We start from the raw sequence: 11,887 nt of genomic DNA, 5'->3' as shown, positions 1-11,887 counted from the left end.
ACTGAATACAATTACTAATCAGAAAGTAAAAGTAAATCTTAAGATACATGTAAGTCTCACAGAATCTGGTCCTGAGGTATTTGTTCTTGTGATTTTGCCCAAGCAGTATCACCACAGGAAAACTGTGTCATATATTCATAAACAAACACAGAAGTCATATAATTCAGTAACTCATTTTACCAACTGATTTTCAGTTTCTAAGAGCAAATATCCTTTTGCCTATGAAGACGGGGACTTTGTCCTCAGCTAAATCCTCAACACCTGTAACAATGCCTACACCTTGTAGGTACAAAAAAATTTTTTTTGAGTAAATAAACCACAGGGGACCAACAGAAAAGAATAGTTCACATACAGCTTTAGTTTTAATATTTATTGGTAGAAATAGATCTTCAATGCATACTTTATGTGTTTATATAAATTCTACATTCTCTTTTGTTTTGTATTATTTGGAGTTTTTTGGCCTCCAAGTGAACTTAACATATTATCTATGCATTTGATTCTTCATAGACATTTTTTTTAAGATTTTAACGGTAAATTTAAGAAACCATGCATATTGTATACCTTACTTAATATCCAAAGAATTGTCTGCACGTTCAAAAAAGTCACAAAAAGGCTGAACTCAAGTTAAATAATCTACATGTACTAAAATGTCCATGTTCCATTTCTGAGTAAAGAAATACTTTTTCAGTATTACATATTGCTTGCTGTCTAGTAAGATTGTCAGAGACGCTTCAGTAAATTACCTCTATTTTTAAATATCTTAATCTACTTCCTCCCAGAGATGATCCTGTAAATGTCAAACATTGTGCCATATGCAGTAATAGCTCAAAAGCTTAAATAAGAACCAAACTGTAGTTTTTAGACTGAATAGTTTAACCTTAAAATTATATATCTATATATACATATATGATATGCTGCATATCAAATTTAACATTTCAAATAACTTAAATATATTTAGCAAACATTCAGCCAAACACTCTTTCATGAAAAGATACTGTCCTTAGAACAAAAAGTGAATGAAAGGCTTATTTAGACACCAGTGTCTGCACATGGTACTAAGCCTATGGAACATGAAAGTCCAAGTAACATCTGCTGTGCTATCAAGAAAAGGAAGATTGACTTTTAACCTACTGAATTGTGCAGATACAAAAGTGCTTAGCATGACAAAATTACCAAAATAAAAACATTTTAAAGATTATTTGGTTCTAGCAATCTTAACTATTCTGTACTTATGAATAATTTAACATTTGCCACTTTAAGTTTTATATAAATTTTCTTTTTAACAAGTTAAAAAAGCACACAAAAAATAGTTCAAACTATAATAATCTGTTCTTTTTCATCCTGGTTAGCTCATCACAAATGATTCAACAAAAGAGCGCTTAAATACTCAGCTCTACTAAAATGTACTATTTGAATAGACCCAACACTTCACCCATCGTTTGCTATGCTGGACCCTAAAACAGGCTGCCGACAGATGGGGCAAGTGCAATTCTCTGAGAGCCATCGGTCAATACAATGAATGTGAAATTCGTGCATGCAAGGTAATTGCCTGAGCTTGTTTCCAGTTACATAGTCACTGATACACACACTACAGATTTTACCTAGTTCACTATCGATACTGTTATGCTCATAGTTCCGGGTGGAAAGATTGTCGATCTGCTCTTTGGTTAAACCACGTATGTGATCATCATCATCACCTTCATTCAGTAAAAAGAAGTGTGCAAGGCGAAGGATAGGGAGTGTTCCAGTTTCAACTAAGTTATTTGAATTTCGTGACTGCCTGCCACCTCGATTATCACTGCTTGGGGCAGGAGGCTGGGTGGTCTGGTTTGCACCATGCACTGCAGTGCTGTCTTCTCGGGCCCGCCTGTTTGGGGAGGCACCTTCACTGCGCTGGCTGATGTCATTAGCTGCACCTACATTACTCAGATCTGAGTGCCTCTCTGATAAGTGCTGACCATGTCTCTGAATCTCTGACTCAGATTCGGCCTCCATTAAAGAACTCAATTCTCCAAATCCAGTCATGATCTGCCTTAAAATTGACCGAAGAGCCACTGATGACGGTTCAACAAGCTCATTCTCAGAAATCCTACGAAGAGGAACAGTGATAGTACTAACATAGGTCTGAATACCTGACCGCTCTAAACGGGAGATAGTTCGGCGAAAGCCCCCACTGTTGCTTTCGATAGTGACTGTATTTTCTGCCAGCCCTACCCTAGATCGAGTCCTACTTGCAATACTATCCCGATCGCGGTTTTCTCCTGGACGAATCCTTCTCACTTGGAGGTCCAGTGTGATTGTTGGATGTCGTCGTGCAGCAGTTGAGGATCTGCTGGATTCTTCTCCTTCTTCTACTGTTATTCTTGACACAAGTCTTGAGTTAGAGAATGGAGCATAAGCTGTACCTCGACGTTCCCTATCTTGCTCTAAAAAGACACGTGTTATACCTCTCCTCCTAACAGACCTTCTCGAGTTTTGCTGTAAAGGTCTACCTTCCCTCTGTGAATTACGATAAACAGTGCCACTTTGTCTTTGAATTGGTGAACGGCTTCGACTACTGAAAGTAGACCGTAATCTTATTGGCTCTAATCTTTGGTTTGTATTCCTCACTGTAACGTTAGTTCTAGCCCCATTTTCCCAAACATGTGCCGCTCCAAACCGCTGCCCCTCCCTTTGCCTGAGTTGACTACCACCTGACTGGTTTGTGTGACCACTGAAATTAGTACGTGGAGCACTAGTTCTAGGAACACCAACAGCTCCCCCAATTCCATTTCTTAATCTTTCCAATGTTGAGGAAGATCCTTCCACTGAATTCTGACCCCTTGAACCAAGCCTAGTCCTTGGGATGTTGGAACTACTACCATTAAAATTCATCGAGGTTTGGCTTCTTGTTCGCCTAGCCACAGGACTAGCTGATCTTTGTTGCCTACTTGTAGTATGATCTCTGCTAATGTCTGAAAATGGAATGCCTGTATGATCTTCACCATGAATTTCAATTCCTCTATTCTCATGATTTATGTGTATTTCCAGACTAAACCGAAACTCTCCACTGTTTGGGTTTGTTCGACTCACAGCTCTCCAAGTTTGGTTCCCATTTTGTCCACTTCGAGTTGCATTTCCTGTGCGTCGAAAGGTGTTCAACCATTCTAGCAGAGAATCTTCATTTGAATTTTCTCTAGGGACTTCTGACTCTGGAAAGCAAACCAAATCAACTTAAGATCAATTCCTAAAATCTATGCTCTTTTATTGAAAGCTTGCAAGATAAAGTTTTAAATTAAGTTATATTTAAGAGCATCTGTGTATATTTCAATGTATTAAAAATGGCAAAAAACTAAACTTTCTCAAAGAAAGTATTATACTGTAAGTATAATATATTTTTATGTACTATAAAAATATAAATACTGTTTATGCAAAACCCTGAAAAAATCCTCACTCTTACTTTCTCTGTGCCTGTTACTGGCAAATATTAAGGAAAATGAGAAACAGATCCCATACCAAAATCATACATTTAAAATGCTTTATTCATATGGTAAAATCAATAAAATGTAGTGGCAAAACTTATAAATTCACCTTGAATTTGTGGAATCCTTCTGGTAAAGGTAACTCAGCATTTTTGCAATTACATATTTTTGTAACCTTAGGAATTTTATCCTATTTCTCAGGAACTGCCAAAAATGTGTATCTCAAGAAATACGGCTTTCTGAATACAATATTAGAACTACATTATGTCTTTATGTGAAGCTGGAAAACTTTAGACATGTTAAAGACTGTATCCTTATCTGTAAATTGGAGATAATAAAAGTATAAATGTCATAGGGTTATCATGAGAATAAAATAAGATACTGCATATAAAATGATTAGTATAATACCTGGCACAGTATGGCTGGCCACTACCTATAACATATTTTCTGTTCATTTAGAATGTAAGCTCTGTGAACATAAACGGTTTTGTCTTATTTTATTTACCGTTAAATCCCCAACCTCTACAACAGTATCTGGTACAAATCAGACTTCCAATATTGTTCAGTGAATCAATTTAGAAGTAAATGTGTCCCTGATAAGCTTTTTTTACTACAATTCTGCTACTATGGGAAGCTTGTTTTCCATTTTTAACCAGTGGATCATGTAAAGGGCAAAACTCAACAAAAAACATTCTAATGCACAGGAACTATACAGACTTTAACCTTAACTTTTATTCTACACAAAAATGGCTGTTAAATGAGATTGATTTCATTTCATTACTACAATCTCTTATAAAAACTATTTTTATATGTTAAAGCTATTAATAGGCTTCTGGTGTCAATAAAAATAAACAGCAACTTTAGCCATATCTAAAGATACAAACTAAAACATAATAAAAGAGTTAAGTGTTACCAGCTACAACAATATAGTACAACTCTCATATCTACATATGCAGAAGAAAAAAGGTTAATATCCAATTTCCATTTTAATTTGGAAAGAAATAGTAAAAGGCAGGAAAAGCATTCTAAAGGATACTTCCTTCTTTAATTACTTGAATATTGTGATGATGTGTATATGTTAAGAGTTCACTAATTATCTAACAAAACCTGTCCTGCCTTTCTCCCATTGTAAATGCATTGTAATGGTCACGTGAGCAGCCTGGCAGATGGGTGTGGCCATGTAACTGTCATCAATGGAATCAGAGTGGAAGTGATAAGCTCACTTTCAGGCTAGTGCCTGAACCTCCTTCTGGAACCTGGATGAGTAGAACCTAGATGCGGCTGTGACTTAGCTTGATCATGCAAACAATACTCTGGAGCAGCAATGTCCAATGAAACTTTCTGCAGTAGTGGAGATATTCTACATCTGTGCTGTCTAATACAGAAGTCTCTAACCATGTGCAGTGACTATTGAGCACCTGAATACGGCTAATAGGAGTGAAGAAGTGAATTTTAAAATTATTATTTAAAATTATTTAATTTTTACTTAATTTACATTTAAATGGTCACATGTGGCCAGTAGCTCCTGCACTAGATGGCACAGTTGTAGAACCACTCTGCTGGCTGGCTGGCTTCCAGGAGGATTACGGAGTAAAGTTTCCCTATCTTCCCTGAACGGTCAACATGAAAGATAAATTTCTATCTTATTGAATCATTACATTTTTGAATTTTTAATAGTCTTTGCCCTAATACAATAATCTTAATATAGTATGTGAAACTACCAAAAAAAAAAAAAAAAGGTGAAACTATACCAATAATAAATACCTCTGGGGAAGGAAATAGAACTGGTAAGAGCTATATTAAGTTGGCTTTACTTTTAACTCCGTATATTTCTCTTTAGTTTGAATTTTCTTAAAAACTTCTTATACTATGACTTAGTGTTTTTTCAATAAAATGACAAAACAAACTCAAAAACAGTAAAAACAATAAAGCAGGTCACCTCACTCAGTCTTTCTGTATCGCTCGGTACAAATTTTTAGAAGTGAAGTTTAGTTCCATTACTTTAAAAAAAGTAGTGTGTACATTCTAAGATTAAAAAGAACTATGCTGGTAATTAACTTAATTGTATACTATAAGCTCCCTAAAGGCAATCTGTGTATAAAAAGGTTTTTGTATTCAACCCCTGTCCTATACTGCCTAACTACACTGCTTTGAATATAATGGGTAAATGCAATCTGAATATCACATTAAAACTGGAAAACATTAAAAACAAACATATCATACAAGATCCAGTAAGTACAAATTTGCATTTGCTCCAATCAAACCTGCTCCCAATGGAAAGGAGTCCACAATACCTCTGGTATTTGTCCCATTTCTCAAGTCAGGCTGAGATGCCAGTTGTTCCTTGACACCATCTAACCTCTGTTGTAGTTCTTCTGATGTTATTTCTCCTAAAAGAATAAAAAAATGAAGGGTAACACTAATCTTCAGCAATCTGTAGAAGCCATTCTATTATTTTAATGTTCTGTTAAACTAAAGACAGTTAAAAATATTTAATTGACACAAGTATATATCATTGTGGTTGTGTCTCTTTTATGTTTTATTAAAATAAAAATATAAGATTTAATTTGAATAATTTAAAAGGTCCTCTTAGTTGATACACTAAGGAATCTATAAGCTCTGATTAACAGATTTTTGTCTGAGATAAAAAGAAATTTAAAAGGCTGGATTTCTAGAGAACTTTGAAACTGTATTTGAATTTTACCTCAGTAGCTCACTATATGGGTTATCAATATATGATGTGCAAATATGCAATATACAAATGTATACCGTACAAACATTCAAGTTTTAATTAGTTCATTTGTGAAAAGAATTTGTATAAAATTCACGAAACACACTGGACTTTTGGAATATTATTAATTCAGCTAAATAAGTAAATTATAATACCTCAGAAGAGTTAGAATTGGGTTCTAAGTAATATTTTATTTGTATAAATATTACTTAAAAGAGAAATAGGACCATATATGTAAATATTTGACACTATTATGTACATTAAGTTATTTGTTAGCTTGGCATTTGTATAACAGTGCTCCATGTCCAAGATTCATACTTAATTATCAAATACAGAAGTAAGACAGTGATTTTCTATTTTGTTATATTAAAAGGTTCTTAAATTTAAAAATAGTGCACTATATTTTGGGAGAGGGAAGCAGGGGGAAAAAACCCTCCTTATTTTGAAACTCCTCTTATAATGATAGAAAAGGTGTCTCCTCTTTCACCCATCTCTTACCAGGGGTGCCTAAAAGATTGTGGTCTCTCATTAGCCTATAATCTTCATCACTGAGTTCATTAATAAACTGATAATAGGCTTCTTCTCTGTGGAGACGCTCTTGCTGCCATCTTCTCTCATTTTCACGATGATTATGGTCCTGAGATGAGGTTTCTTCACTACCATCATGCGATCTAGATCTAGAGGTATTCATACTGAGATTCCTGGCTTTCTGTTCAAACAATATACATTAGATTCAAGCTGTTAGTCATGGACTACACATGGCTTCATGTTTTTAACTTATATCTCTTTATTTTCATTTTTAAATTTCATTCTCCAGTCATATATTTCATATGCCAAATTTTGCACTGAATAACTCACATATAAAATGAAAAAGGGCTTCTTAGGAGACAGACTACAACTGGACCTACTTCTTTGCTCAAAGCCATTGTTTACGTCAGACTAGATCTGGTTTCATCACTCATTTCTAATTCCTGAATACCAAAGTGATTATATCGCTTTTTTTTTTTAACCTCTTGCACTCTCTGGTAAAGTTGATCTAAAAGCCCTCCCTGATGTTTCAAATATCTGGGTACTTCATGTTAGCATATAAATTTTAAGCTGAATTATGCACTTTAAGCATAATTTTAAATTATGTTCTTTACTTAATAAACAAAGAGCTATTGGGAGGCTATGGTTTACATTTACTTCCAGCAAAGGTATTCTTCCCAAAATAAAACCCGTATTTGTAATATTACCCTCCATTGTACTTTGTTGAGGTAAAAATAATTTAGCCTACTATATCTACTGAACAGACTTGGGGTTAATCTCTTCTTAAACCTAACAGGAAACAGTACTCAATGCATGGCTTTGAGGACTGTGAATGTACAGCAGAGTACTCTGTGTCTCCCACAGCAAACCTCATCCCTAGGCCTGGAATAGTTAGTCCCTGAGGTTTCGGAGTACCAGTGAAACTTCTTGGCCTTGCCTAGGCAAACCTTATTTTTGGATTATACTTCAACATCATTTCTTAGAGGCTTATTTTTAAACTCTACAGAAATCAATGGAGAAAATTATTTGTTTCATAAATATTTCAGAATTTCTTAAACACATGTATTTAGGGAGTCAACAGTTCTCAACTGGGAAGGCACCAACTTACTTGAGAAAATTTTTTTTATTTAAATTCAATTAATTAACATATAATGTACTATTATTTTCAGAGGTAGAGTTCAGTGATTCACCAGTGTTATATAACACCCAGTGCTCATTATATCACGTGTCCTCCTTAATGTCCATCACCCAGTTACCCCGCTCCCCCACCCACCCCTGTTTCAGCAACCCTCAGTTTGTTTCCCTCGATTAAGGGTCTCTTAATGGTTTGTCTCCCTCTCTGATTTTGTCTTGTTTTATCTTTTCCCCTCTTCCCCTATGATCCTGTTTTGTTTCTTAGATTCCACATATGAGTGAGATCATATAATTGTCTCTCTCTGATTGACTTCTTTTGCTTAGCACATAATACCCTTTAGTTCCACTTGAGGAGAATTTTAAAAGTACAGATGCCCAGATCTCATCTCTAATCCTAAATCAGAGTTTTTCAAGGTAGGGCCCAGGTCTATCTTTAAGAGCTAATTTGGGTGTTCTGTGGATGAAATAAACTATTCCTTGACAACTTCTGGATGTTAATAAAGGGTATCTGTAATATAGCACATGACTTAATGGCGGCTGGGGAATCAAATAGCTAGGTGACCAGTGAAGCAATTGTTGCAACTCTGACTCAGTGTTTAAGCAAACTACTTTAAATACAAAGTAAATTAGTCTACAAGTCTAAACTAGGTATGAGTAAGCAACTATCCAATTTCACTTGCATTCTAACATTAGGTTACACATTCAAGGATTTTATTACAGTGATTATTACATAGTTTTTTAAAGGAAAGATCTAGTAGCACTACCCAAACACCAATTAACATTATTAAAAACTCGAGATTTCTTTCCATTTTTAGAATAAACAGGACTAGGCCATCATTAGCAAGAAGCACATTTGGCACATACAGCAGTAATACGATTTTTTGTACCAAACAATCAAAAAAATTGAAAGCTATTATAAAATCAAGCTACCCTACTATTATTCAAAACTTTAAGAGCTTCTTCTCAAAGGTAATTTTCTTATACAATTAACCACAATTAAACAAAGTGAGTACCTTATTTTCCTTTCAACATGCTTTTAATATAGGCAATGGCATCCATCCTTCAATTGTTTGTGCTTTTTTTGAGAGCTGCCCATCTGAAGCAATAAGAGAGAATGGAATTATTCAATAAATTGTCTCTTTGAAGGACAGGAATGGCTAGCAAAGCCAAAGCTCTGCTGCAAAGTCAAAGCAAAATCTTCAGTGGATTTGGTTAGACACTCCCCTAGAAAATTAGATCCCCACACAATTAGGTCATTAAAACCTCCCGCAAGGCCCTTTTCTCCCACAACAGAAACTAGGCCTTCCCTCCTACACTGTCACAGCTCCTGGGATTACAACTCCCCCTCTCAGAGGCCTTCCTTCCTACCCTGCTCCCATTCAGATGTTACCAGGGTTAAGTCTCTCCAGTTTACTTCTGAACCTTCACTTTCTTGCCACCCCCGCCCTCCGTCCCGCTACTGGTTCCTTCCCTGGCCGTTGCGACCGAAGCTCGCGCCGGGGTACGGTTCGCACCACAATAAACAAACTAGGCTCAAGGGCCCAACCAACCTCTTCCCAACCGAGCCTCAAGTAACGCTTCCCTTAGCGACCTGGATTCCCACAGGGAGGCAGGTGACAGACGGCGCATCTGAGCCAATCACCAGTTAGGGGGGCGCATTAAGAGAGCAGTTAACCAATCGGAAAAGAGATGGGGGCCAAGGAGGGCTGGCTTTCCTCAGCGTCTCCCGGAAGTAGTGGCCGAGCCCGGAGCCTTCCCCCCAGCTCACCTCGTCCGGAGCGGGGCCGTCCTCCTATTCCCCGAAGGAAAGTCTGTGGCGGGTGGCGCGCCTCTGGGGTCCTGGAAGGCTGTGACCCACGGGCGAGAGGGGCTAGCCTCCGGAGGCCGCTGCGCCCTCTAACCGTTGACTGAAGGGAGAAGCCGGAAGCCCGTGCTGCAGCACTCCGTGCTGGAGTCGTCCAGCTGGCGGGGCGGCTCCGGAGGAGGGACGAAGGCCCCGGCCCTGCTTTCCTCACTGCCAGGTGCCCCCTCGGACGAACGGAGACGCCGCACCGCCGGCTGGACGCTCGCGGGTGCGACTGAAAATTGAGTCCGGAGGGATCCTAGGGTGCTATCGTTCCGCGTTCCGTCGCGTCAGTGCTCGCGGCCGGGGTGGTAGTCCCAGGGCCTCCACGAGGAGCGTCAAGTACCGGGCCACTCAGCGCTCCTGCAGCTGCATAGTTCCGGGGACACAGCCTGCTCTCCACCATTGGGAAGCTGTAGCACCTACGCTGCTCTTTGTTGTGGCCTGTTTGCCGAGCCTGGCTATGGAGTGCCACCGAACAGCAGTCTGTCCCTGTTTCTTTGCTGCCTGGGTACCACGTTAACTAATCAACCAGGCTCTTCCCTTTATTGCTCACGGGCACCTGGAAACTACAAATCCCAATCATTCTAAAGTGCTTTCGTTTGTGTTTCTTCACTTTTCCTCTAGGAATGCACTTGGAAACCCCTCCCTTTCATGTCTCTCGTTTTATTGCTGAGATGTGACACTTAACCACATGAATTAAGCCCTTGAGTGGGGCTCAGCCCAATCTGGTGTAGGCTCCTTTCTTACAGCCCTACCACCCAGAAGACTTCATCATTGAACAGTGTTCACACTTATTCTTCATTCGTTCGTTCATTAACTCATTCATTCATTCCTGCCTTAATTTTTGAAGAGCTAGTCTATCGCCACCATTAAGCGACCGCCTGGGTAGAAGAGGTAGTCTTCTTAAGTGTGGACTTAAGTAGGGGTAGATAGACAAGTTAAAAAAAAAAAATCATATCGTTATAGCTGCTAAAATGGCCCTTTGGGATATCTCTCCTGCATACCTCTATAGACTGATCTTTTCTTGAACTACTTTAAGTCCCTTAACAATCATATGGGAACTCCTAAGCAATCCCCAACCCCACTTCTACCTAGTTTCCTTTATCTCCCAAGACCCAGCTCATTCCTCATCTTTAAGGAACTTTTTCTGACATATCGGAAGTGACACCCTCACTCCACCCTCCAGCCCAACATTCACACATAAAACTATACAGATGTCCCTTTGGGGTTCTTCAGAGCATCCTCTGTATAACTCTAGCATATATTCATTTACTTGACAAATATGGGGTGCCACATGTACTAAGTGCTAGTGGTAACAGCAGAGGATAAAACAAACAAGGTCCTTGCCCTCCTTTTCAATGGAAAAAAGACAGCCACTGAGCAAGTGCTCGCAATGATTTTCTGTTAATTTATATATCCCATCTAAGACTCTAAAATCCATAAATTTGAACAAATGGTTTTATTCATTTTTATAGTCCCAGAATTTAGCTCAGCTCCTGACACTTTGTCCTCAGCTTACCGCATGGAGGAGCAGAGAAAAATGCAAACTTTCTGCAAACAGGATTAATGCATGTTAGTACAATGACCTCAGAAATTGTGAGTACAAATCAGAGAAAGCCACAGGTGAGCTATCTAAATTTCAAGCAGAAATCATTTGAAATATCTACACGAGTTTTTTAAAGAGCATACTAGTCCATCAAGTGCAAATACCTTTAAATATTAAACTGAAAGACATGTATATATCCTAAGAGTCAAAAAATGTAAAATCCAATCAAGTGATTTTAGCTGGTGGGAAGCTGCAGATTTTTGTGAGTGAATGAATAATGTATATACCTTGAATCCAACACTCTGCTTCAGTTTTATAGCCCAAGACAAAGTGACTATAAAGAAGGGTGAGATATGGTAATTGTGAGAGACAAGTCATTCTGGACATCTGTATTCCAGGTTTCATTACCTGCCCAAATCTCTGTTCTAACGAGTCTGAGTTAACTGGAATGACATTTGGCCTTTTTAGTGTGTATACATCTTTTAACTCCAGGACTTTTGACAATTAAGAATAAAAAGGTGTAGGGATGCCCGGGTGGCTCAGTCAGTTAAGCTTCTGCCTTTGGCTCAGATCATGATCCCAGAGTCCTGGGATTGAGTCCAATTGGGTTCCTTTCTCAGCAGGGAGTTTGCTTCTCCCTC

At 38.2% G+C, this 11,887-nt stretch overlaps 1 protein-coding gene across 2 annotated transcripts; it reads right to left on the bottom strand.

The window, feature by feature from the left end:
* Positions 1–351: 351 nt before the first annotated feature.
* RNF6 (ring finger protein 6) lies at positions 352–9,930 on the bottom strand. 2 transcript variants are annotated; one of them, XM_080798439.1, is made up of 5 exons: positions 9,623–9,930; positions 8,868–8,950; positions 6,691–6,901; positions 5,756–5,851; positions 352–3,191 (listed from the first exon to the last, which is right to left on the bottom strand). In XM_080798439.1, exons 3-5 carry the CDS (start codon positions 6,881–6,883, stop codon positions 1,429–1,431), a joined length of 2,052 nt encoding a protein of 683 aa, XP_080654565.1. In that variant the 5' UTR covers positions 6,884–6,901; positions 8,868–8,950; positions 9,623–9,930; the 3' UTR covers positions 352–1,428. The 2 variants fall into 2 exon arrangements, with proteins under 2 accessions (XP_080654565.1, XP_080654564.1); XM_080798438.1 differs by lacking the exon at positions 9,623–9,930 and adding an exon at positions 9,405–9,427.
* Positions 9,931–11,887: the final 1,957 nt, after the last annotated feature.

The sequence above is a fragment of the Martes martes genome, assembly GCF_963455335.1.
Source record: "Martes martes genome assembly, chromosome: 3".
NCBI classification, from domain to species: Eukaryota; Metazoa; Chordata; class Mammalia; order Carnivora; family Mustelidae; genus Martes; species Martes martes.
The sequence above is the reverse complement of the archived record's forward strand: the minus strand, read 5'-3'. Positions and strand labels throughout refer to the sequence as shown.

What these genes read in the sequence shown, in the direction of transcription:
- RNF6 (XM_080798439.1), bottom strand. Translation starts at nt 6,883, where the DNA reads ATGAATACCTCTAGATCTAGATCGCATGATGGTAGTGAAGAAACCTCA. An exon ending in CAATCTTTTAGGCACCCCTG is followed by an intron (nt 5,852 to 6,690) that starts GTAAGAGATGGG and finishes TTATTCTTTTAG; the next exon opens with GAGAAATAACATCAGAAGAA. An exon ending in AAATGGGACAAATACCAGAG is followed by an intron (nt 3,192 to 5,755) that starts GTATTGTGGACT and finishes TTTGCTTTCCAG; the next exon opens with AGTCAGAAGTCCCTAGAGAA.